The sequence below is a fragment of the Tamandua tetradactyla genome, chromosome 14, assembly GCF_023851605.1.
Source record: "Tamandua tetradactyla isolate mTamTet1 chromosome 14, mTamTet1.pri, whole genome shotgun sequence".
Taxonomy (NCBI): Eukaryota; Metazoa; Chordata; class Mammalia; order Pilosa; family Myrmecophagidae; genus Tamandua; species Tamandua tetradactyla.
The window spans coordinates 28,211,609-28,235,248 of record NC_135340.1 but is presented as its reverse complement, the minus strand read 5'-3'; the positions used below and the strand labels follow the sequence as shown (position 1 = coordinate 28,235,248).

The 23,640-nt window shown below is 31.5% G+C and overlaps 1 protein-coding gene across 4 annotated transcripts in view; it reads right to left on the bottom strand.

The window, feature by feature from the left end:
* The window catches only part of NOVA1 (NOVA alternative splicing regulator 1), a 146,472-nt gene that overhangs the window by 5,108 nt on the left and 117,724 nt on the right, over positions 1-23,640 (bottom strand). For all 4 annotated transcript variants that reach the window (XM_077127048.1, XM_077127049.1, XM_077127051.1 and 1 more), the window contains one exon: positions 1-639. This exon is cut by the window's left edge. In XM_077127048.1, the coding sequence (XP_076983163.1) occupies positions 1-639 (639 nt within the window). The remainder of the gene's footprint in view (positions 640-23,640) is intronic.

Genomic DNA, 23,640 nt, shown 5'->3' with positions numbered 1-23,640 from the left:
ACCTAATGCAAATGTCCCCGCAGTACCACCAGCTGTGCTGCCACTGGCTGAGGCTTCACTGGCATAGGTGGCCAACAAATTGGCTGCTGCTGCTGCTGGGTTGGCACTGGCAGCTGCTGCAGCCAAAGCCCCTGTTGCTGCTGCTTGACTGAGGCCTAAACCTAATGTGTTGAGATTATATCCATAGCTGGCTAATGTATTAAGTGCAGAGGTGATGGCCACCAGGTCATTGCCTGTGAAGCCAGATAAAACTGCTGGAAAGGCTGCAACGCCAGCAAGGTTAGCATGTCCTAATAGCCCTGCGGCAGCTGCAGCGGTTGGTAACACTTCAGCAGTGTTTGCATAAGGAGATCCGGTTGGATTGGAATTTGCCACTGGACCTGTAACATTGGCATAACTGATATTGAGACAGCTGCCACTCTGTGGATCCTCTTGTATCTTCTGGATGATAAGTTCAACAGCTTTTCGGTTTTGTTCAGGTTCTCCACTCACAGTAACAACCCTCTCTTGCAAGTTGATCCCATCAGGTTTCTGGGAAAGCTGCACCCAAGCCCCTGACTGCTCCATTATAGCCTTCACAGTAGCACCTCCCTTCCCTATTATCAGACCTGCTGTGCTGTTGGGAACTATAATCTTTACCTGTAATTAAAAAAAATACGTATAAATAATACTTCTGTTTTGTGCACATACATTACATTACTTTGCTATCCTAGGAAAAGCAAAATAATAATTTGAAAATTAGTTTAAACATAATTTATGAAAGACAGAAATATCACAATTCTAAAGTGACTTTTATCATTTTATAAATTAGGATTTTCAAAAGGAAAAAACAATTTTTCAGGTTAAATTGACTAAACAAAATTTTTCCTTGCGTCTGTATATTTTGCAGTAAAAGTATTACAAATTAGCATGTTAAAAAAAGGGAATCATAATTATACATCAACGGTAACATATTTATATAGTTCCAAATCACAATGCTGTCGATGATTCTTCACCTATTGTAGCTTTAAGAAAATTATTTGTTCTAAAACATAAAAACAAAGGGTGCAGAATTATAAAGCAAAGTTAGCAGAGGTCAACGTAGGAAAATTTTAGCACGAGTCTTTTCAAAACATTAATTTCATGTTCCTTATCACCTACTAACTTTTGTGTTCAAACCTTACTTGCGCCATGACAAAAGTTTTCAGAAATGGAGATTAATAAAATTATTAATAGTAGCAGTATTTTTGTTATTCAACTAAAGTGACACACAAAATATTTTATAAAAATAATAACTAATTACTAATTTTAAATTTTTCAGTGATTTTTGGATCATTGAGAAGGCTATTTGAGAAAGATATTTTCTGAAGGTTCTAACTGAATTTTGTAAAATGACTTTTGATTAGGTAGGCAATTTTCTTTTTGAAAGTCATCATATTTACATTTTTAAAATAGGGTTTCCCACCATATTACTTAGAGTATACTGACCAATTACTGGAATCACATGAATACTTAACAAAATTTCAGTGCGACCACATGAAGTATAGGCATTTTAGCTACATTTATATTCAAAGTCCAGCCACAAAATTCAGCATATTTTGATTTATTTAATCATAACCAAATACTATTTCAAGAAACATAAAATCAGTGTGGTACTTATCATAATTCCTAAAATTAAATAGGGATATTAAAACTTTAAATTATATTTCGGTAGTACAAAAGTACATATAGCACTGTTTTATGACTTATTGTGTAGATCAAAATGGTGATTGTTGTTATCATTGACAAAGCACAGAAGCAACTGCTTTTGTAACTCCAGACCATTAAAATGATTAGGGTGAAATAAATTGTTGAAATTTGAGAAGGAATTTAGTAGAGTATATGAAATATTTCATTAGCTAATATTTACAGGCTTTGCTATATTATGTTTTAACACAGATTTGGATAAGAATATGTTAAAGAAATATAGTGATGTAGTTTTGACAATATTGTTCTTGAAGTTAGCAAGCAGTGAAAGCATAAATGCAAATTCTAGATTGGGTCAGCTCATAAATATAGTCATATATATTACTCATACACACACGCACTCAGAGAACACATTTTCTTTCCACACAAATATAGTCATGGTAGAATCATTTCATTTCGATTTCTATATATAATCACTATATTTTATTGAAAAAAATCTAAATTTGCTAAATACATTTCTTAGGAACTTCAAATGTATCCCTCATATTCACTTAAGTGCATCGGTTTCAAATGGTAGACTAAGAAATATATTTTTTTAATTTGTTAATTTAATTGAATTCAAAGACTTCTTTTTTGTAGAAAATTATTTGTCAAAAATGCTGAAGTTTGCTACAGTATTTTAATTAGAAAGTTAAACCATGTTTACATCTCACAACAATTGTAAAAGATGAATTAGACTATCTTGATATTTTATCCTGTGCACCTGAAATATTAAGAAAATTTACTTCTAAGGATTTAAATATCTGAATTAAAAATGACTATCTTATAAACAAGCATTTCTTTTCAAAGTCAGAACATTTTTTGCAATAAAATATTGTTGAAAGCAATCATAACCTGGCAAATTGTAGTGTTTCAACATAATTTTTATGAAGAAAAATATACTAATCAACCAAAATTTTCAAAAGAGCTGTCCTTATATTACTTTAAATTCTAATATCACTGTTCTTGGTATCAATATGATCATCAACCTGATTAAAACACAGGAACAGAACAGTACATGAAAAGTTAATTTTGGGAACTATCCTTTAGACTAAATAAAGAGCAATAACATATATACCTTTATCACATCACTGATGAAATCATCCTAAGATTCTATGATATGTGTAAGGTGATATTAATTTTGACTGTACTGCACATCAGTTTCCTACTATATTTACTGCACCCCAGTTTTTTTGTTTTTTAAACTCTAGGACTAGTTCTGCTTTTCCAAAAGAACTTACAAATGTGTAGGCATGGTATTTACATTATTGAACATTGGCTTGTCATCTTTTTATTTTTCCCCTTAGTCATTTTACTTTCTTATAAATGCTCAAAAATTCTGAAATAATGTACAGTTCAGAAATGGCATGTGGAATTTTCATAAGACGAAATATCTTCCCCCCCAAATCAATACTTTTGCAAACTGAAGAATTACACCATATCTTCTCCCTTTATATTTAAGATAGCTTTATAGACTAGTTACCATTGCCTGGATTCTAGTCTTTTCCACTTGAAATAATCATGTAGAAAAATCTGGCAGAATAATTGTTTTTTAAATCAACTACAGACAAGGGGGGCACCCCAATTTTTTAGCATTATTGATATTTATCCACATATAACTGAATAAAGTTGCGTTATGATTTAAGAGTAGATTGATGGGTGTATCTTATTTATAATGTATAGCATTTCCTAAATTTAGATGCTAATGGGCTATTCTGTATAAGATTACTGATCTTAGAAAATTTAAATAAATGTAGTTATTATATTTCATATTTAATAAATATAAATAACATCCTAAATTCAAGATCTATTTTAACACAAGGAAATGAAAAACCTGTGAAATTTACATTATCTTTTTCTCTGAAGAATTTTTAAAAATTCCTATCTATTTGTACACTTATGAATCTGATATGTGCACAGATAGGAAACAGACCCTCTGAAAAAGGAAAGTTGAGACAGAGAGGAAAAGTAATTCACTTGTATAGCACCCCACAGAGATGTTCTCTTTCTATCTCGTCAGATTAGAGCAGAGAAGTAACACCAAGATGGAAGCCTGGAGATGGTGAGCAAAAGCTCAGAAGAAAAGGAGAGTGGATAATTATATATAATACCCTATCTGTTTACTTTTTACATAGAAGAATTATAGCCTTTACCAAAAGAGAAGTTTGTGTATTGATAGTGTTTGCACCCCCACTGAAATGATAAATAGATTTTAATTATATGTATGAATTCATTTTCATTGGGAAGACAACACATTGACTTACAAAATACACATATTCTTATTTCTAAAGAATTGAGAGCAAGAAAGAAATAAAAATTAACCAGCATTAACAGTTACTTGGTATAACATGTACTTATTTAAATTAGATATGTTTTTGGAAGTTACAAATTTGTTATTCTTTCAGAGCAATAAAAAGTTATCTATATTTGCTATCATCCAATCAATATTTTACGGAGTGCTTACTGAGTTGCCCATTCCCTGTATTGAGAGCTGGGGATAAAAGATGTATATGGTATGGTTCCTGCCTTTAAGGAACTTACAGATTATTTGTAGAGAACAGATATGTAAATTTACCAGTGCAGTAAAGTCTTAACAAGGGCTGATATAAAAGTATATATAAGGTACAAAGAATGAAGTAATGAGTTCTAAATGGAAGGGGGAGGGGCAGTTAATAAAACCTCTGAGAGATAGTAATCATATTTACTTAAATGTCTAATTTTTTTCTGTCAGTGTAACATTTTTTTACTATAAGACATTCCCCCAAATTTGGTTTCTGTTATCACTGTGTTGAAGAGTCCCTGTCTCAAACCTGAAATATGGTATTATTTATAAAGTAAAAAATCTTACTTAGATTTTTATTATCCCTAGCTTTATACTCATGGGTTATAAGAAACAAACATGAGATAAGATTAATAATATAATTGTACTATTTTTCCTGGCATCAATTGCTTCTTCAGAAACAACCGGGAACAAAAACAAAAACAAAAACCCAGCAATGAAGTGATATTTTTCTCTATCTACAACCATAAAGGAAGAAACTCTATGGGAATCCTATTACGAGTACTAAAATGCCAAAAGGTAGGTTTCAATATTGATATGATTCATATTAAAAATAAACATTAAAGCAAGCAAATATATTCTTTTGTCAAATAAAAACCAACTCATTAGGATCTTATAAAGAAATGAAAGTGTCTGTAGCTATCATATTTCTTTATTATTATGCCAGGAAAATGATTGAACTACTTCATAAATTCATGCATTAAAATAAATGCAAAACATGTTCTATTAAAATTTGAGATATAACAATTAACAATATGGATTATCTTACTTGGGGCTGCCATATTATATACTAGACTTTATGTTTAGAAAAGAATTCCTAGCTACAGTGTATACCTGCTCATTCCTCCCTCCTTCCTTCCCTTCCTACCTTCCATTCCATCAGCTGACATCTGATCTCCCTTCATCTTGCCACAGAGCCCCAGTTTTCCTTTTTCAAATACCCTTTCTCATTCTTAGTGAATGTGCCTCAGAAAAGGCTGACTGCCATTGCCTCCAGGCGTGGAAACATGACATAGCCCTGGTCTATCATTATTTCTGCACCCCTGGCCGTTACTGATTTGGGGATGGGCACATGACATAAGATGGCCCAGCAAGAGTCAGCCTGGGAATTTGCTAAAACTTTTGGGATAGAGGTTATCTGCATTCCTAATCTGGTACAACAAAAGCTTGACACTGCTAGTGGATACCTTGCTACCATATGGAAAGAAGAGCTTGGCTGAAAACAAAGTTAAACTAGATAAAAGGAGACTCAAAAAATGGAGAGATAGATTCCTGACAGCATTTGATCATGTGAATCTAGCCATGCCTAAAGCCAGTACAGTCATTATGATTCCGTTTTTATTTAAACCACTTTGAGTTGGATCTTTATCACTTGTAGTTGCATAACACAGTATTTTTGAAAATATTTTTACATTGCTACACCATGGATTATTTGTCTGTCTAAAAGAAGTACTGCCACCTTATTGTATCTCTTAATGCTCTGATAGTCAATGTGTTATAGGTCTGGTAAGGAGAGACAAATGAATTACTTCATTTACCTTTTGCCAAAATATAGTCTACATTACCTACCCAGATAAATATCTCTTTCCCCTACTGTATGACACCCGAGGGTACTCAGGCACCACCTAGTCATGTTCAGTTGAGATGTACGTATCATATTGAGGGTTCTACAATGAATTGTCCTCAGTAAATATTTTATTTTGACAACAGATTTTACACACATAAATAACTGCATTCCTGAAATATATTTATTTGATAAAATTAGTATGTTACAAGAATGTAAGTGTCAAAACAGATTTACAAAGTAGCTCTTTCAATTTTTTACTAGTCTGTTCTCAATCTACTTACTTGATATCCAAATCAAAGGCAAAATAGTTTTCATAGGAATGTCTGTTATTTATCTTAAAATACTATGCTGTGTTCTCTCATGCATCAACCCCTATGCTAACCTCCAGGTTTGAAATCTAAGAGCCGCCTTCCACTTTTCTTTTGCTCCCTAAAGTTCTACATCCTATGTACCACTGATTTTTTTCTCTCTGAAATGCCTCTTGTCCAGTTCTACTGCCTATTCTAATTAAAGCATCATGCAATAAAACAGAAAGAACCTAGACTTGGCAGTTTGGAGACAGGGATCTCACCCTGGCTTTGCTGTGTGACCTTTGTCAAATTTCTTCAGTTTCATCATGTATAAAATCAGACAACTTGATAAGATTGTGGATCAGGAACTTTTAACTTAAATGTTATGAGAAAACCCTACACAAAACTTCCTTGATCCTCATTAAACTGCTTACTGAATTATCTAGCATTCTTATGTAGGCATTCAAAAATCTCCATACCTTTTCCACAATGTAAGGCTTTATCTCCCATGACTAATATCCTATGATGAATCCAAACTTTACATGATAGTCCTTGAATATATTCTGTATCATTATTTTTCTATGCCATTGCCTTTGTTCGTTCATTTGTTCCAAATGAATGAAATGTCCTCACACTGTCCTTCCCCTCAAAACTCATAAATTTTTGCCTGCTGAAATCTTGTATGCTTTGCAAGAGCAGTTCAAATACAACATACGTTGACAACTTAATCCTGATTCCCTAAAACCAGATGTGTCAAAGTATTTTTCTATATTTCTTAGTTATTTATTCTATTCTAGCGCATGGTATAACCGATATTTATCTCTCTTAGAAAACTGTATGTTCCTGAAGGTCAGTATCTTGCCATTTAATTTTCTATATATAATTTTACACACTGTTGAATAATTAAGCAACAGCTAAAAGATAATAAAACCAAAAAAAGAAAAATGGATTTGTATGAGAAATAAATAATAAACTATTTGAAAGATTTCCTTATGTCCACCCACACAGATTGATACATATATATATGGCTTTGGGTTCTTAAAACAGGAGTAACCTTCTTTGCAATTCCTCTCTCTAAACTCTAAAATTAAAAAATTATACCACAAACATATTGAAATATTTTAAAGTATAGCTATTTTGATTTTACCTGAAAACTACCAAAATCAATAACACTCACAGACTTATGGTCATTTAAAAAAAATTCAAGAATAATTAAATTCTCAGTATCTGTCTTCTTCCTAAATTTTTATATATGCACTTTTGTTTTTTCCATGTTATTTTATAGTTTCTTATTCACTAAACTTGTTTCTAGGCTTCTTTAGCATCAAGAATGTGGTCAGATTGGTCCAAAAGATCTAAAATACAAATATATTAGTGTTTACTTGAATAAGTGAGGAATCGTATCAATAAGATGGTTCAAATTTATGATAGTGACTACTGAATCATAATCACAGTTCATAAATGGCACAATTAATCCCATCTGCTTTGCTGCAAACAACTGTAATTTTTTTTAACTCAAAATAACTGTTATATAAGATTAAATGTCTTTAGAAACTTGTTGGAGATTGTTTTTCATTTTCTGTCTTCTACCAAAGGGCTACACTTTACTTTCCCCTCTTGCTCCAAGATTTGAAAACTCATTCTTTAAAAAAGAATGATTGGCAGTTATATCTCTCTTTGTGCTCCCTTGGAAGAAGATAGAAAGTGAGAGGCAATCCCTGTAAAACTTCTAAAGACAAATAAAGTTTAACTTATTTTTAAATTTTACTTAACACATTATTTCATCTTGCCCCTTGAAGAATTATTCAAGGTTCCACAGATGTGTGTGAATGCTTCATATTTTAAAGATATAACATACACCATTCCAGAGAGGGATGTACTTAGGAACAAGGAAAATGAGAAAATAAGTTCCTTTTAAGTAAGAACAATGAAGAAAGAAGAATCATTTCAAGCTATTTCCATTCTGTTTATATAATTGCATCTAAAAAGAAAGTCAGTAGAGGTCAAATAATTAGAAAAAGACCATGAATGGTCATAAATGAAAAACTATCATAGGGAAGCCTATTATTGACAAAAGAAAATGATTTGAGGTTTTTGTCTTCTTAATGCTTAACCAAACCAGATTTTACTAAATTGAGGTTAAATTAAAAGAAGGGCTATCTGTCCTCATCATTCATGTGTCCAGTAATCAACAGATTTTTGAAACTATTATTGTTATTAATATTTTAAAACCCTCATATCTTTGTCCATCTCTTTCAGGGCATATGTAATAATATGTTTAGAGTTCTAAATTTTGATTAGTAAATAAACATATTTGAAAAATTGGGGGTTTTTAATATTTAATATCCTAAAAGTTGAAAATTTTATTTAAAAAGTTAAAAATAGCCATAACATGAAAGTTTTAGGAATGAATACAGGTAAACATAGCTATGAATACAATAGGGATTTTTCTACTAATTGCATTAACAAATAACATGCTTAGCTATTTAGTAAAACAAAAAAAATAAAGCCATAGGTTTTAAAATTTACAATTAACTTCTGTATGATTATTCTAGTGGAAATAGTTCATAAAAAGAATCATGGCTGAATATATATGAATTGCTATTAAAAATTATTCATAACATTAAAATAGACATCTCAGGTTATATTAAAGGAAGGTTTGGTGTATGTGTATATGCTGAAATTACATCTTATTTACAAAACAGCCTACTAATAATCATCTAGAATTAAAAACTGACTAGAACTTAAATCCCAGGATTATTATTATTATATATTTTATATTAATTCATTAAATCATTATACCAACAAGTACTTATTGAGAGCTTATTTTAACTCTAATACTGTTTTAGGCACTGGATCTAGAACACTGAATGCAAAAGACAGATATCCTTATCCTATGGAGCTTATACTCTAGTGCAGGAAAGATAGAATATATGCACGATAAAAGCAAAATGTGCAAAATACAAAAATATGAATAAATGCAATGAAAAAAATAAATCAGGGAAAAGGGATGGGTAGTGTTGGTAGTGGGAGCTTTCATTTAAATTAGGGTGAATGGAAAGGCTTTAATAAAAAAGACTTGGGTAAACAACTAAAAAACAAAAGGGAAGGAGCAACATGGATATCTGTACAAATGTGCTCCACAAAGCAGGGATACCAAGAGTAAAGGCGTGAAGGCAACAATTGGTAAGGCACAGTAAGAGGAAAATATCTTGATTGGCCTTGAAGGCCAAAGTAAAGATTCAGGCTTTTATTTGGAATGAGATGAGAATCTCTTACAGGGTTTTAAGCCAAGGGGTAATGTGATTTTGTTTATGTTTCAATAAGAACACTGGCTGCTGTGTTAACAATACAGTAAACTCGAGAGACGTTACTTGGTTACTAGAAACAAGGTAAGAGCTGTGAAAGTGGCGATAAGTGGGCTCTGGATCTATTTTGAAGGTATTGCTGATAGCAGCTGGGATCAATTAGTTGTTGCGTCTAAGAGAACAGAATCAAGGACAAAGCTAAGGTTTTTGCCCTGAGATTACTGATGAATAGAGTTAGGTAACTGAAATGACCCTGCGGGAAGAACAGCCTGAGAATGAGGGCATGGGGGGCAGGTGGCCAAGGAGCGCACTTCTGACATGTTACATTTCGGATGCAGGCAGGCAGTTTGGTAACTAGAAAAAATAGTTGATTCTTGGGTATTCAAAGGCATAATATCTACTGCTAATATTGCTTTTTATATTTTTAACTTAATTAAGCTAAGTGATATAGTCTGCTGTTGTGACCTTTAATATCTTTTCTCTCTTGTACTTTTATTCTCTTCAAGCCTTTCGAATCAAACAATCAGATCCTATTCAGGAAATGTAAAGAACACAAAGGAATAAAGAAAAGTTGTCATACATAGTGTAGAAAAAATATAGTTACAAGCAGAGGAAGGATAGTTAAACTGATTTCAAATCGAGTCCTTACAATATGAAAGATAGTAAACATTAATAATTCACAGTCAAATTTAAATTCCAAACAGTCTCTTTTTAAATCTTAATGTACTCTAAGATTAATGTTAAACGTCATGAGTATTTCAGTGACTAGATTGTATTACAGACATAATTTTTTTATAATCGGCTCATATAATATGTCTGATAACCAAACTTTCTGGATTCATGTTAAAAGCAACTGTGATTGTTATTTTGAATCTTCTCTACCACTTCTTCACTTTATTAGCACAAATTTAAAATGACTTATAATAGGCTTCAATCAAAAATATATACTGAGGGCTTATTATGTGCTGAATGGTATGTCTGTTCATATGGATTAAATCTAGATTAACAGAGAAATTTAAGCTGTGTGTTACCTAACATAAGCACTACACTGGAAACAATGCATTTCAACAAAGTTCTTGAAAGACATTCTGGTCTCATGTTTTATTTACTCAAATTTAGCACATTAGAGCTAATATTTCTACAGCGATAATATTTACTGATAGATGAAAATCTTCTTTTCGCACCCTTTCTGTTAATTTCTGTGTGGCCACACACTAGAAGGACAACAAAACAAAACTGATAATATTTACCATGCTGCTACTGGCCTCAGGCATTCACGTATATAACTATATATAATGACAGTCTACTCTATTTTTAAGTATCTCCAAGAAAAAGAGTCAATAAAACCTGTTACCTGAATTTACTTCCTCATATAAGCTATATGGTTAGAAGTAAGGTATAGCCAAAATTGATTTTATTTTCTTGGAGTATGGAGATAGTTATATTCTCAAAATAATCCCTAATATACCTTAAAAGCCAATTATAAATTTTCAGATGCAATACTCTTTATTCTTCTATTTTGGTATTATTTATTAGAGAGCCATAAAAACCTTTATTCTCTTAAAATCTCTATTAAATTTAATTCTATTCCTAACTCCTTATTAAATTAACAAAGTAAATTTAAAAAAAATTAAATATAAACCTGCATTATATAAAAAGCTCATATTAATAGATGAGAAGAGCATTAAATCCCAACATATAGATGGGCAATGAACATTCATTCTCTAAGTGCCAGGTACTGCACTAAATGACAATGAGCCATGATGCCTGTCTTCAAGGATTTATACTTATTATATTATTAGTAAACATATGATAAACAAGTAAATATGCATAAAATGAATCATGCTTGTAATAAGCAACATTAATTAAAAAAAAAGCTTCGGTAACAGAAAATAACTGGGGGATGTGATTATTTTACATAATGAGGTTGGCAGTATTCTGAGTAGCTAACAATGAATTGAGTCAGAAAATGAGAGGGGCCATCCACGTGAAAAGCCAGGATTAGTGCAGTATCAGTCATACAGCATGCAAATGTAGAGTCCCTGAGATAGGAAATTTCATGGTGAGACCTAGGACATGTCAAAAGGGAAAATGGATGAGACACAGCAGATTGAGATAAAAAGTCACAGAATGAGGTTATAGAGGAAGAAAGGAACAAAATCACGCAGATCTTGGAGTTTGGATTTTAAGGGTAATAGAGTAATGAGAAAAGATGCAAGAGCTTTTAAACAGGGGAGTGATATCATAGGAACAGAAAACACTGCTCTGAATACTTGGAGACTGGAATTCAGGTAGGCAAGAACAGAAGCAGAAAGAGCTCTGTTGGGTAGTAAAAGTCCTCTCAGAAGGATCTGTTAGGTAGTGCTAGCCCTCATAAGAGGAAGACTGGGACTAGAGCTGTGTCACTGGAAACAGGGTGAAGAGACAAATTCAATAATTACTGGAAGGGTACTACTAGATTAGACAGATGCAAGAGTGGGTGTAATAGATTGTAATGGGGAAGACGGGGTAGGAGCTGTTTTCACTGAATTAGATGGCAGAAATAAATGAAAAGTGAGGATAGAAGGAATCAAGAATTCTATTTTTGACATGTTAGGCTTCAAATGCTATTACACATCCAACTAAAGATGTGAATGAAAGTAGGTGGTTGTCTATGAGTGTGGAGATCACAGCAGTAATACTGGGAAATTTCGGAGGTAAAATAGAGATGGTATTTAAATTAAAGTCTTAGGAATGGTTAAGGCAATTTAGGGGGAAGTAAAAATGAACAAACTCAAAATAACAAACTGTAAAGAGCTGTGTGAGAAAACAAAATGTTCAACTTCTGAAAACAATCCCAGGTACTTGAAGAAGGGAGGCAAGTTAATCATTTTTATTTTTTTTAAAAAGCAGACCAAATATAAATGAAAGAGTGGTAAAACCATAAATCTCTTTATTTTTTGAAGTATTTGTGGCATGATATATTTCCTTTTCTAAATAATATTGCAGCAAGTATCAAGTCATGAAATGAGCACAATATTTAACCTAGTTCTTTCTTTCTGTAATTCTTCCAGGAAAAAGTCCTAGACATGGAAAACACCATAAAGACAGAATACTATGCAGCACTACAGGAAAATCATACAGTAACATGAAAAATACCATTACAAAATTTTTTTAAAAAGTGAGTATGTACATAAAATTATATTCAGGTAAAACTGAAAAAAGTGAATAAAAGAGACTGGATTTCAGATGAGATTTTTTTTTCTATTACCAGATAAGCTTTTACCTCATTTTAATTTTTTCACAGTGTGATAAGAGGAAAGGGAAAAATTATACAAAAATTGGGCTGCTGAATAAACACTGCAAAAACAGAATAAAAATTTTCTTTAAAATAAAATAAATAAATAAATAAAAAAAATACATTTTTGGTATTCACTGCACAATTAATGAGTACCTACTATGTGACAGGTACTATTCCAGATGTTGGGGATTTTGAGGTAAATAAAATGAACAAGTATAATGGACAAGATCTCTACTCTTGTGTAGTTACAGTCTAACAGTAGAATAATGAATAGTGAAAATTTAAATGTATGCAAAATAATGAATTGATAAATGATTAAAAAGCAGATTTAGAAAATATTTTTAAAATTTAAAGAAACTAAAAAATCAAGTCAAAATGATGTAATTAAGCCAAATGCCTAGTTAAGACCACATTTTATATTAGAAAATAAAGGTATTTTAGCTTTTCAAAATTTTGAATTTGTTCATGTATTGATTTAATACTCTGTGATATAACCAAGCTAATTAAATAAGATATTCTTGGAAGTAAAAATCACAACTATATTTGAAAAATCTATCTCTAAACTTATATAAGTAGGTAATTAATTATAAAGAATGCTTTCAGAATTTGGGGTTTTTAGTTTTTTTACAAATCAGATTTTTTTATTAAGTCATTTATACTTTAAAACTAAGTATTACTACTAATTAGCTGAAATGATTGACACGCCATATTTCTGACATGACAATATATTCCTGAAATAAAACTATAGTTGTTTGTAGTAATTTAAATGTACTGCTCATGCTAATTCAATATGCTTTACATTTTAATTTCATCAACAATTTTTTAAAGGCATTATTTATTTTTAAAAATAGTAGGCAGTTGCATTTCAGCATCTTACTAATAAAGAAAGGGGGACTGATCATTTACTATACTGCAAATGACTGTGATTAACAAAATGAAATGTTTCAAATGATTCTTAGTTCATTAATAACTAGGATAAACAAATACTAACATATAAAGAGTTAAAGAAGCATGTCTATAATTTAACAAACTATATTATTGGTAACAAAACTAAATTCTTTTCTTGTATATGTATTGAAGCAGTTAACTATTTAATGAATCACAAATAAGCATGCATTAGTTTTATAACTTTTATAATTTAGTTGAAAGCAATTTGAAGTTAGCTAATGAAATAAAATTTCCTTTGTTTAGGAAAATATTAAACAGTAAGTGAAAACCTGCATCATCTAATTGAAAAAAACAAAACAAAACAAAAGTTAAACCAAGCACCAGTGAAATGAAGTATACATTCAGAAGAAAAAAGAAAAACAGAACTAGTTTATTACTTACTGGAAAACTCTTACATCAAAGATAAAACTATTAGAAAAACCAATAACCAGCAAGGTTGATTATCCTTACAAATTTGTGACATAAAAACAAGGAAAAACAAAGTATACTAATGATTAGTCTTGTTCATTATTTTTTAATCCATAGTGGGCAGGTATAAAACCTTCTAATCTGGGAAACTACTTTTATCTCAGAGAATATGCTAAGTTATTCTTATCTAATTTCTAAGTATTTTTCAAACAAATTAAAATGTTGAAAATAAACATAACCATTCAATTTTCCTCTTTACAGTGTTTTCCATTTTATATGGTTTCATTTAAAGACGCTAATAATTCTATTGAACTACACATAAACATTATAGCATAACAAGAAGACAAGTACATGTTGAAGAGCAAAGAGAAATTATGTGCTTACGTTACTGAAATGTCTTGAGAACCTATTTATGTACAAGAACTATTGCAGTTAGGATTTCAGGAAGAACTTTGATGAAACAGACAAACCACCTTTGCCCACAAGACAGCCCAGGAAGACAGGAGAGCAATACAAATACTTATGAGTCAATATTGGATGGGGTATTCTATGCAGATACCAATGCCTGAACCATATAAATAAAATAAGGAACATTAGAGAGTGACTATTTCATTAACTGTTGTCCCCTAAAATATACTACTTTCCTGAATCTGAAAACTTGAAAGTCTAAGAGTTCTGATTAAATATAAATGTGTCATCCATTACATGAAAATTGGAAAGTCATATAACCTGATGTTTAGTAAATGGTGTATTACAATACTAACCTGAACATATTACTACTGGTATGCTGCTTTTAGTAGTAATTCCTAACTTGTCCTCTGTGAAACTTTCTGAGTCTAATCACTGGATGTGAAAAATATACCGTGTACAGGTTAGAACATTAAGAAATTTAGAACTTTGTAATGGAATGAATTTAGTTAGGAAGCACTGATTTAACCCAACTCCACAATTTTTGTTAAGAATTACAATAAGCAACCTTTAAAAACACTAACGTAACATTCATATAAAAATCTCCAGGGTAAGAAAATCAATAACCATCACTGGTAATACTTAAAAGTCTGCAAATGCTATCTAAAATGATAATCACACACACTTGTGTAGTAACCTGCTATAGATTTAAATTTTATTAATTAATAAGTCTTTACTATTGTCAGTGCTAAAACTACTGCCAACCTTTTAACTTTTATACAAAGCAAATATCTCCCTTTAATTCAGTGTTCTTCAAATAGAATTCAAAATATGTTATTTCATGAAAGAAAGTCTTGATGAAATAAAGTTTGAGAAAAGAGTGCTATACAGTACACCTAGTAAAGCAATTATCATAGTTTTAAATAAACTAATATGCATTATCCATCTCTAAGACAAGAGTACAGTAAACAGTGCTTTTTAACATGTTGAGAAGCTTCAAGGAGCATTTCTCTAACTCTTCAATTATGGATGCTTACCCTTATCCTAGACCTGTTAAGTAAGAATCTTGATAGGTAATTCTGATGTGAAGTAGAGCATTTATATATTCATTGTTAATAAAAGGTGAAGAAAATATTGCAAATATAATACTATCATTTAACTTAGCATAATTTTAAGACAGTAAAACATCTTTCCAGATTCTTCCTATTATCTTTTTCTTTGGCAATTCATAAGTAGCTCTTCCAGGTCTAAAGCCTTTGCCTACTGGCTCTTCTTGAAATTCCTCAATCAGCATCCCATGACTAAGAAGCCAAGGTGTCAGGTCATTTAAACATACAAATAGTGTCAAAGAGCCAAAATTTCTCCTTTGGTAAATTTCTTCTTAAAAACACTGCATATACAACTCAAGTTATTATTTTTTCTATCTGTTTTGCATTCTTTTAATTCACTTTTTCAAAAATAAAGTAGAAGTGTTATAAAAAAAAAGAGCAAACACTTTCATATTCCTTGTCAGTACCCTGGTGCTATATGAATACCAGAAATGTTTTAGGGCCACATGCTTCTTAGGACCTTAATTTTCTTTACTTACTATATTATGGACACTGCTTTAGCCAATTTATGTGGCTCTAACTCATTAATTTTCATAGCCTCACCATTTAATATTCTGGTATACCAAAATTTATTCTACCATTCTCATGTTAGAGGTCAGATTGTTTCCCAAACTTTGCCACTATAAATAATGCTGCAATATACCTCCTTGTATCTATATTATGTATTGGTGCATTAAGTTTTACAGGATAGATTAAATATATTGTTTCTTTTCTTATACACTTGTCATCACTTATAATTTACAAACATATACATACACATTTACACACATATACATTAGTTTTTGCCTACCTGCTACATGTATATTATATATACACATGTATATTATATATACCTTTATGAAAAGGTATACTCTTATAATGTTGATTCATATTTCCCTGATGTCTGGTGAAGCTAAACATGCTTTTAAATGTTCATTGAACATTTCTATTTCATTCGTCTGTAAATTGCTTTTTCATAATCCTTATCCTTTTTTACCCATGTCAATCTTAGGTGTTCTTTTATTATAGAGATACTAATTCATTGCCTGTCATATATGTTAAATACTTAACATATTTTCCAAGTTCACTGCCAAGTTTTGTTTGTTAATAGTGGTCTGCTACACCAAAACTATTAAATATTTATATATTCAAATCTGCCAAACTATTCCTTTATATTCTGAATTTCCTTCTTATGAAAGCTGTCCTCAAATGATTCCAACCAAAACTACTCCTATAATTTCATCAAACTGAACCTGTTGACATTTATTTTTGTATACAATATGAGGTGGATATCTACATTTATTTTCTTCTAGAAACTGTCAAAGATTTAATTTGATTTGAAGACAGGAACTATGGCTCTAGAGCCCAACTCTCTTAATCCTCAAATTACACTACCTTTCTTTATCATACATTAGATCCCCATATATAATTGGATCTATTTCTGAAATCTCTATTCTATTCCACTAAACAATTATATTTGTTTTTATTAATATCATATGGCATTTACTATGACAGCTTTACAGCAAATTTCAATACTGGGTGGAGCATATCTCTCACACAAATATTATTTTTTTCCTGATGATTCTTTCATTAATCTGCTCATAGTAATTTCCAGGCATTTATTTCTTCAAATGAATATTAAACACATTTTGCCTTGCTTCTTTCTCTCTCTCTCACACACAACCAGAAAAAAATTGGCACTAAAATGAGAATGGCAATAAATTTACACACACACATATATAAGATATACATTAGGTTGAGGCAAAAGAAACTGCACTCAAGTATCAGCAATTTCATAAGATTATGCTAGTTATAAGCAAAGTACATAAAATCTTAGGTATATAAAAAGGTCAATAAGTTAATTTAAAAAGAATTGTGGATTTTATCATTTTTATATTACCTTAAGTCTATTTCTAAAGAAAACTATCCTGACATGACACACACATACACACACACACACACACACCACTCAACACTATACATTGAAGGAAATGAAAATTAATTCTGATATGTTGTTGGGAACAATGACAAACTGTGCTTTGAGTACTATACAGAGTAAAATAGAAGTGTAACAAAGAAGGCTCTGTGCCTCTAACTTAAATTTTTTATTTTTAGAGAGAACTTCTGTGTAAAATTTTATGAAGAAAATACTGCCAAGGATAAAAAAAATTTTTTTTTGGGTGCATGGTCCGGGAATTGAACCCAGGTCTTCCCCATGAAAGGCAGGCATTCTAACCACTAAACTACCCGTGTACCCTAAAAATGAGTTTTAAAGCATACGGACTATATATATATATATTCTTCTAATTAATGCTGATAATTCAACAAATGTTTACTGAGAAACTATTATGTGCTTCAGATACATCAGAGAGCAAAACAGGAAAAGATCCCTATTTACCTCACCTAGATCACTTTCTAGGACAGCAAGATTAGAGAACAAACAATAAACATGACAATCAGCAAATTATATAGTATTCTATGAGATAACAGACAAAAGGGTAAAAAAAAAAATGCCAAAAATAAAAGGAACAAGTGTATTGGGAGAACAGGGAAGCTAAGTTGCAATATCAAACACGGTGACCAGGAAGGCCTTATTGATAAGATAATTTTGAACAAAGGCTTGAAGGTTATGTAGGTGTTAGCCAAGTAGATGTGTGAAATAAGAATTTCATGCAGAGGAAAATCAAGAACAAATACCAAGGCAGGAGCGTGCCTTATGTGTGCAAAGAACAGCAAGCAAGTAAATGTGGCTGGGAGGAGTAAGTAAGGAGGTGAGTTATACGAAATGAAGTGAAAGACATAATGCAGTGAGGGTCAGATCTCATAGGTTAGGCAATTTGGGGGATGCTGGCCTTTACTCTGAGTGAAATGGGAAACTATTACAGGGTTTAGGCAAAGGAATAAAACATTTTGAGTTACATTTTCAAAGGATCACTCATTCCACTCAGTTGAGACCAGAGTATATGAGACAAAGTGTAGAGAAGCAAGGAAAATAGTAAAGGAGGCTATTGAAGTAACCCAGGCTTGGACTATGGTAGCAAGAGAAGTAATTAGAAGTGATTTGATCCAATTTATATTTTAAAAGTAGAGCCCACATGATTCTTATAGGAACTGAGTGTGGAGGCAGGTAGGAAACAAAGAAAAGAAAGAGGATGAATCCAACATTTTTGGTCTGAGTAGCTGGATACATAGAATTGCCTTCAACTGAGATGGCAAGGGTAGAGTAGGTTTGTGGTAGTTTTCAGATTTGTTGAATTTGAGATGTCAATTAGATATGCAAGCGGAGATGCTGACCAGGGAGTAAGATGTAGGCATCTGGTGTTTCACTATGAGATGTGAACTGGAAATAGCACAGAGCCAAGTTATGTGGTGTGTGAAGCTTGGGAAACAGAATCAGAATTATGAATATAGAAACAGATATAGTGCCTCTGCATAAGCTTGTGCAAGTGAGGGACCCTAGGTCTTAACCTTCATTAGTTCACTGTAAACTAGTTTTTCTAGGAGATAAAAATTGTGCAAATGTCAACATATAAAAGCCAAGGGGTTGGATGAGGAGAAAGAGTAAGTACTGGCAGAGAAGACCAAAGTATTGAGCCCTGGTCAGGATGAGAGAGTAAGCAGCAGAGGATTTTGAGAAGCAACAAGGTATGAGGCAGGAGGAAACCAAGACTGTGAAGTGTCCAAGTAAAGAAAGAGGTGGAAGTAATCATTTTTACCAACACTGTTATAGGTCAAGTAACAGGTGCGCTAAGAATAGAGAATAAGCAAACACAGTTTTGGTAGATGGTAGAGACAAAAACCTGACTGGAGTGGATTTAAGAAAATGGAAAGACAGAAATTGAAAAGCAGAGTAGATACAATAATTTTGTAATTTTGTGAGTTTTTCTCTAAGAAAGTATAAGAAATGGGGCATTAACTAGTGAAGGAAGTTGTTTAAAAAAAGTTTTATTTTGGCTTTCAGATGGGAAAAATAACAAGACATTTGGTTGCTGATATGTAATGGTTCAGTAAGAGCACAGAATTGATAGATAAAAGTAAGAAGGTAGAATTGCTAAAGGGATGTCCTTGAGTAAAGAAAAAAGGATGTTTTTTTTGTCTTTATTTCTAAGGATGAGTTTTAATGTACTTCTGGAATTACCGGTTTTAGAGATACGCAGGAAATTTATCTAAGGTAATGGTTGAGAAGGTGAAGTATGTGGGTTCAAATGCTAGTCAATGAATTTATTGTGCTGGTGTGAGTCCATAGAAATTCTCTTTCGATTGCACTTCTCTTTTCTCAATGAAGTAGGAGATAAGGTCATCAGTTGGGAGTAAGGATGGGGCAAGAGATATTGGAAATCGTGGTTGGGAGAATTTTAAGAAGGCCCTCAGGATCTTCACTCCCTGGTAGTATTCTCTGTATAATCCCCTCCCCTTGATTGCGGGTAGGACCTGTGGCTTGCTTCTAACCAACAAATTATGGCAAGTTGAAGGGATGCCATTCTGTGATTAAGTTATGTTCATATGGCAAAAGGTATGAGAAGTCAGTACTGTGATTAGCTTCAATATACAAGACTGCAAACTGCTAGCATGCACAGGAGAGGAATTCTCCTTCTGGCCTTGCAGAAACAGATAGTCATGCTGTGAACCACCTGTGGAGAGGGCCACGTGGCAGGGAACTGTGGGTGACCTTTAGAACCTGAGGGCAGCCTCTAGCCAATAGCCAATAAGAAATCACGGCTTTCAGTTACAGAACTGCAAATAACTGAATACTGCTAACAACTGGAATGAACTTGGAAACACAGTATTCACTAGCCAAACCTCTAGATGAGAGCATAACGTGGCTGACAATTTGATTCTGACTCAGCTAAGCTGTGCTTGGGCTCCTGACCCATGGAAACTGTGACATAATAAATGTTCATTGTTTTAAGCCACAAAGTACTTGTTAATTTGCTACATACCAATAGATAAGTAAAATAAAGTGATAGAAAAGAGAGGAGTGCTTTTGAAACAGTCATTTAGAGAGTAAGAAAGTGAATGGGTTTACAATTTACAGAATTAATGGTCTATGTGGGTTCCATGGTCATGAATTTGCATCAAGACCAGTCAGTTTCAGTTGTTTTTCTGCACCCATAGCAGGGGTGCTTTGCACAAGGTCTCTATCTGCACTTGTTTTATACATTTTGAAAATTATCTATTATATAATTTCAAATTTACCAGTAAATTAGTAAGTGTCTACAACCACATATTTCTGAGATCATTATTTTTTTTTTCCTCTGAAATTTGGAAGGAATCCTAGGTGAGCTAACTAACACCCAGGAGCCTAAAGCTAAGGCTAGAACTTAATTTTTGGGACTACTGACTGGTTAAAAAGAATATTTTATAGAATCTTAATGAAATAATTAAAAATTTTAGTATCAATAATTTAGCACTAATTGGCCTGATTCTGTTTTTAGATGAAGGTTTTTTTTTGCAAATTTAAACATTTTGCCTTAAATAATCTAATTATATTCACTATAGCTTTATATTTGCTTCATATTTAAAATTTCAACATAAAAAAGTTCAAATTTGCACCCAGCAATAATATACAATTTATGTAAGCAAAAGTACAAGTTGTTAACCTATTAGCCTTTTTAACACTTTCTAAATACGGAAATAACAGCAATCAATTTGATTTACTAATTAGACAAGTAACAGTGTTATCCTACAGAAGAAGAAAATTGTAATTTAAGCTATCTTAAAAAGCATAGTCTTTGATCTTAAAAATATTTTAGAGTGGAAAAAGCAGCAATATAGTATTATACTTTTTCTTTAGAGATAAACTCCAGTTTTAATAAACTGTTATATTAAAGAAAAAACTTTCTCAATGTCACTTGAAAATTATCTCAGAAAAATAAATTCAATAAAAATACCTAGCATTGATACAGTGCTTACTACAGAATAGATGCAGTTCTGAGAAAAATTTATCTTACATCAGCCCTCTGAGGTGCTATTATTATCTGAATTTCACCGATAGGGAAACTGAGGCTCAAGTTTACTCCGCAAGTAAGTGGCAGAACAAGGATCTGATAACAGGCAATTTGGCTCCAGAGTCCTTCTTTGAAGTTCGATTTTTAGGGGGACATATTATTGTACCCACAACTTTGTAATTACAGTCTACCAGTCTGATCTGTAGAAACATGTAAAGTGAATGTAAAATTCAGTTTGTATTGAAACATATAATTATTTTTTAAAGATTAAAAAGTATTTTTAAATGTTGATTCTGTAGATAAAACTTATAATTTGATGTGATTTTTCTTTTGTTTTTTGTTTCCTGAATATTTATAGTCTGTTAATCTTTTTATCACATTAGTTTATAACACAATCACTTCCAGAAGTAGAACTCAATCACAATTCATTTAGTTAATATTGATGAAATTAATATAAATGTTAGTTGTTTAGATGCATTTCACATTGCTTTATATTAATTCACATGGAAAAAGTTTATAGTCATTTTTAAAAGTAGAGGGTGTCATATTAACTAAAGCACATAGAAGTTTTCTAATCTAGCAGAGAATTCTCTGGCTTTGATCCATTTCTGCCTGTTAAACTGGAAATACATATCTGCTAAATTGATGGCTAAGAGTAATATAAACTTAATCCAGAAATAAAAGTTATTCTTTTAAATGCAAAAAAGTCTATTTTTACTATGGAAAACTTTATTTATCATGTTAGAACCTATTTCCCTATCATGGTTACAAATCAATAAAGCCAAGCTGAATTAATTGGCGGTATCCAAAGGAAATAACTGTGAGCTGTGTAATATAAAATAAAAACCAAACTATCTTTTGTCATACCACATGAATGGGACATACTTTAGGGAATAAAGTAATTACAGTTCACTAACAACATTAAGATTGATGGTAGCTATAATTCCTTCAGTGAATTGAAGACTTTGTTTTGTTTATCTCTTATATCTTGCTTTGTGTTATCCAGGAGATATTATGCTTGTTTGTACAAGAGCAGAAGAAAACAAATTATAAATAAAATATATTTTAAAAATATAACAACACAGTGGATAGAATAAAAAATCACAAATAACTTATTTCAAATTAGCAAAATATTAGATTTGACAGTTGAACATAACATTCTAGAGGGTAAAAGGATAGTATTACTAAACTTAAGCATACAATTAGCCTTTTAAAGAAATCATTTAATAAAAATTCACATGTTCATATAAAATAAATCAAAGAACACAAAACTACAATTTCAAAGACAAAATTATTGAGAGTTTTTCTTACTAAACCCAGGATATCTTACTTTGAGAAAAATCAATAATTTTGTTTTTAATTGTTGTTCCAGTTTTCCTTGATTTCGTTTGAAAAGGGAAGAATGATGATGTACAAACCATTAAAAAATACAAAATCAATCGTTTTCCCGGTGATTTTCTACGCCATATAATCAAAGCTCACATTACAGATAAGGTATGTAGACTGAAAATGTACAGAAGCTTGATTCTCATTTTATATAGTACCATTTACTTCAAAGAGAAGTGCTGGGTTTCATCACCAGTGATGTGTACTTTATTGCTAAATTTATTGGGGGCTAAAATGTGAGCATGTGAGCAGTTAAAAGGGCATAGTACTGTATAAATGAGAATTAAACCTCTTCTATAGAATAATATCCCAAATATTAATTTTGCTTCCAGTCATTATATTAAAACTTTTCCTGAAGTTATAAAAATTTTAGAATCAGTAAATGAGCAAAATAATCCTAATAGTCTTATATTAGATTATATGCAAAAGCCTCATCTAATACATTTCACAAATATATATTTCATTGCTAGTAATTTATTAGTCAACTTAATTAAAATACATTAAATAGATAAGCTTTTGTTTTGATATTTAAACAATAACATGAGGCCTTGTATTAGTAAAAAAGTGGAAATTTTAACAAAAATAACCTTTCTCACCTAAATGAAGCTCAACACAGGTAAAATAAAAGTGTGTTTAATTATTTTAATAATTTTTTCACCATTGCTAAGGTGCAGTATGGCTCTGAGTTACATAAAATATAAATGCAGCAAAAAATGACTACATTTTGGATGAATAATCTAAAAAT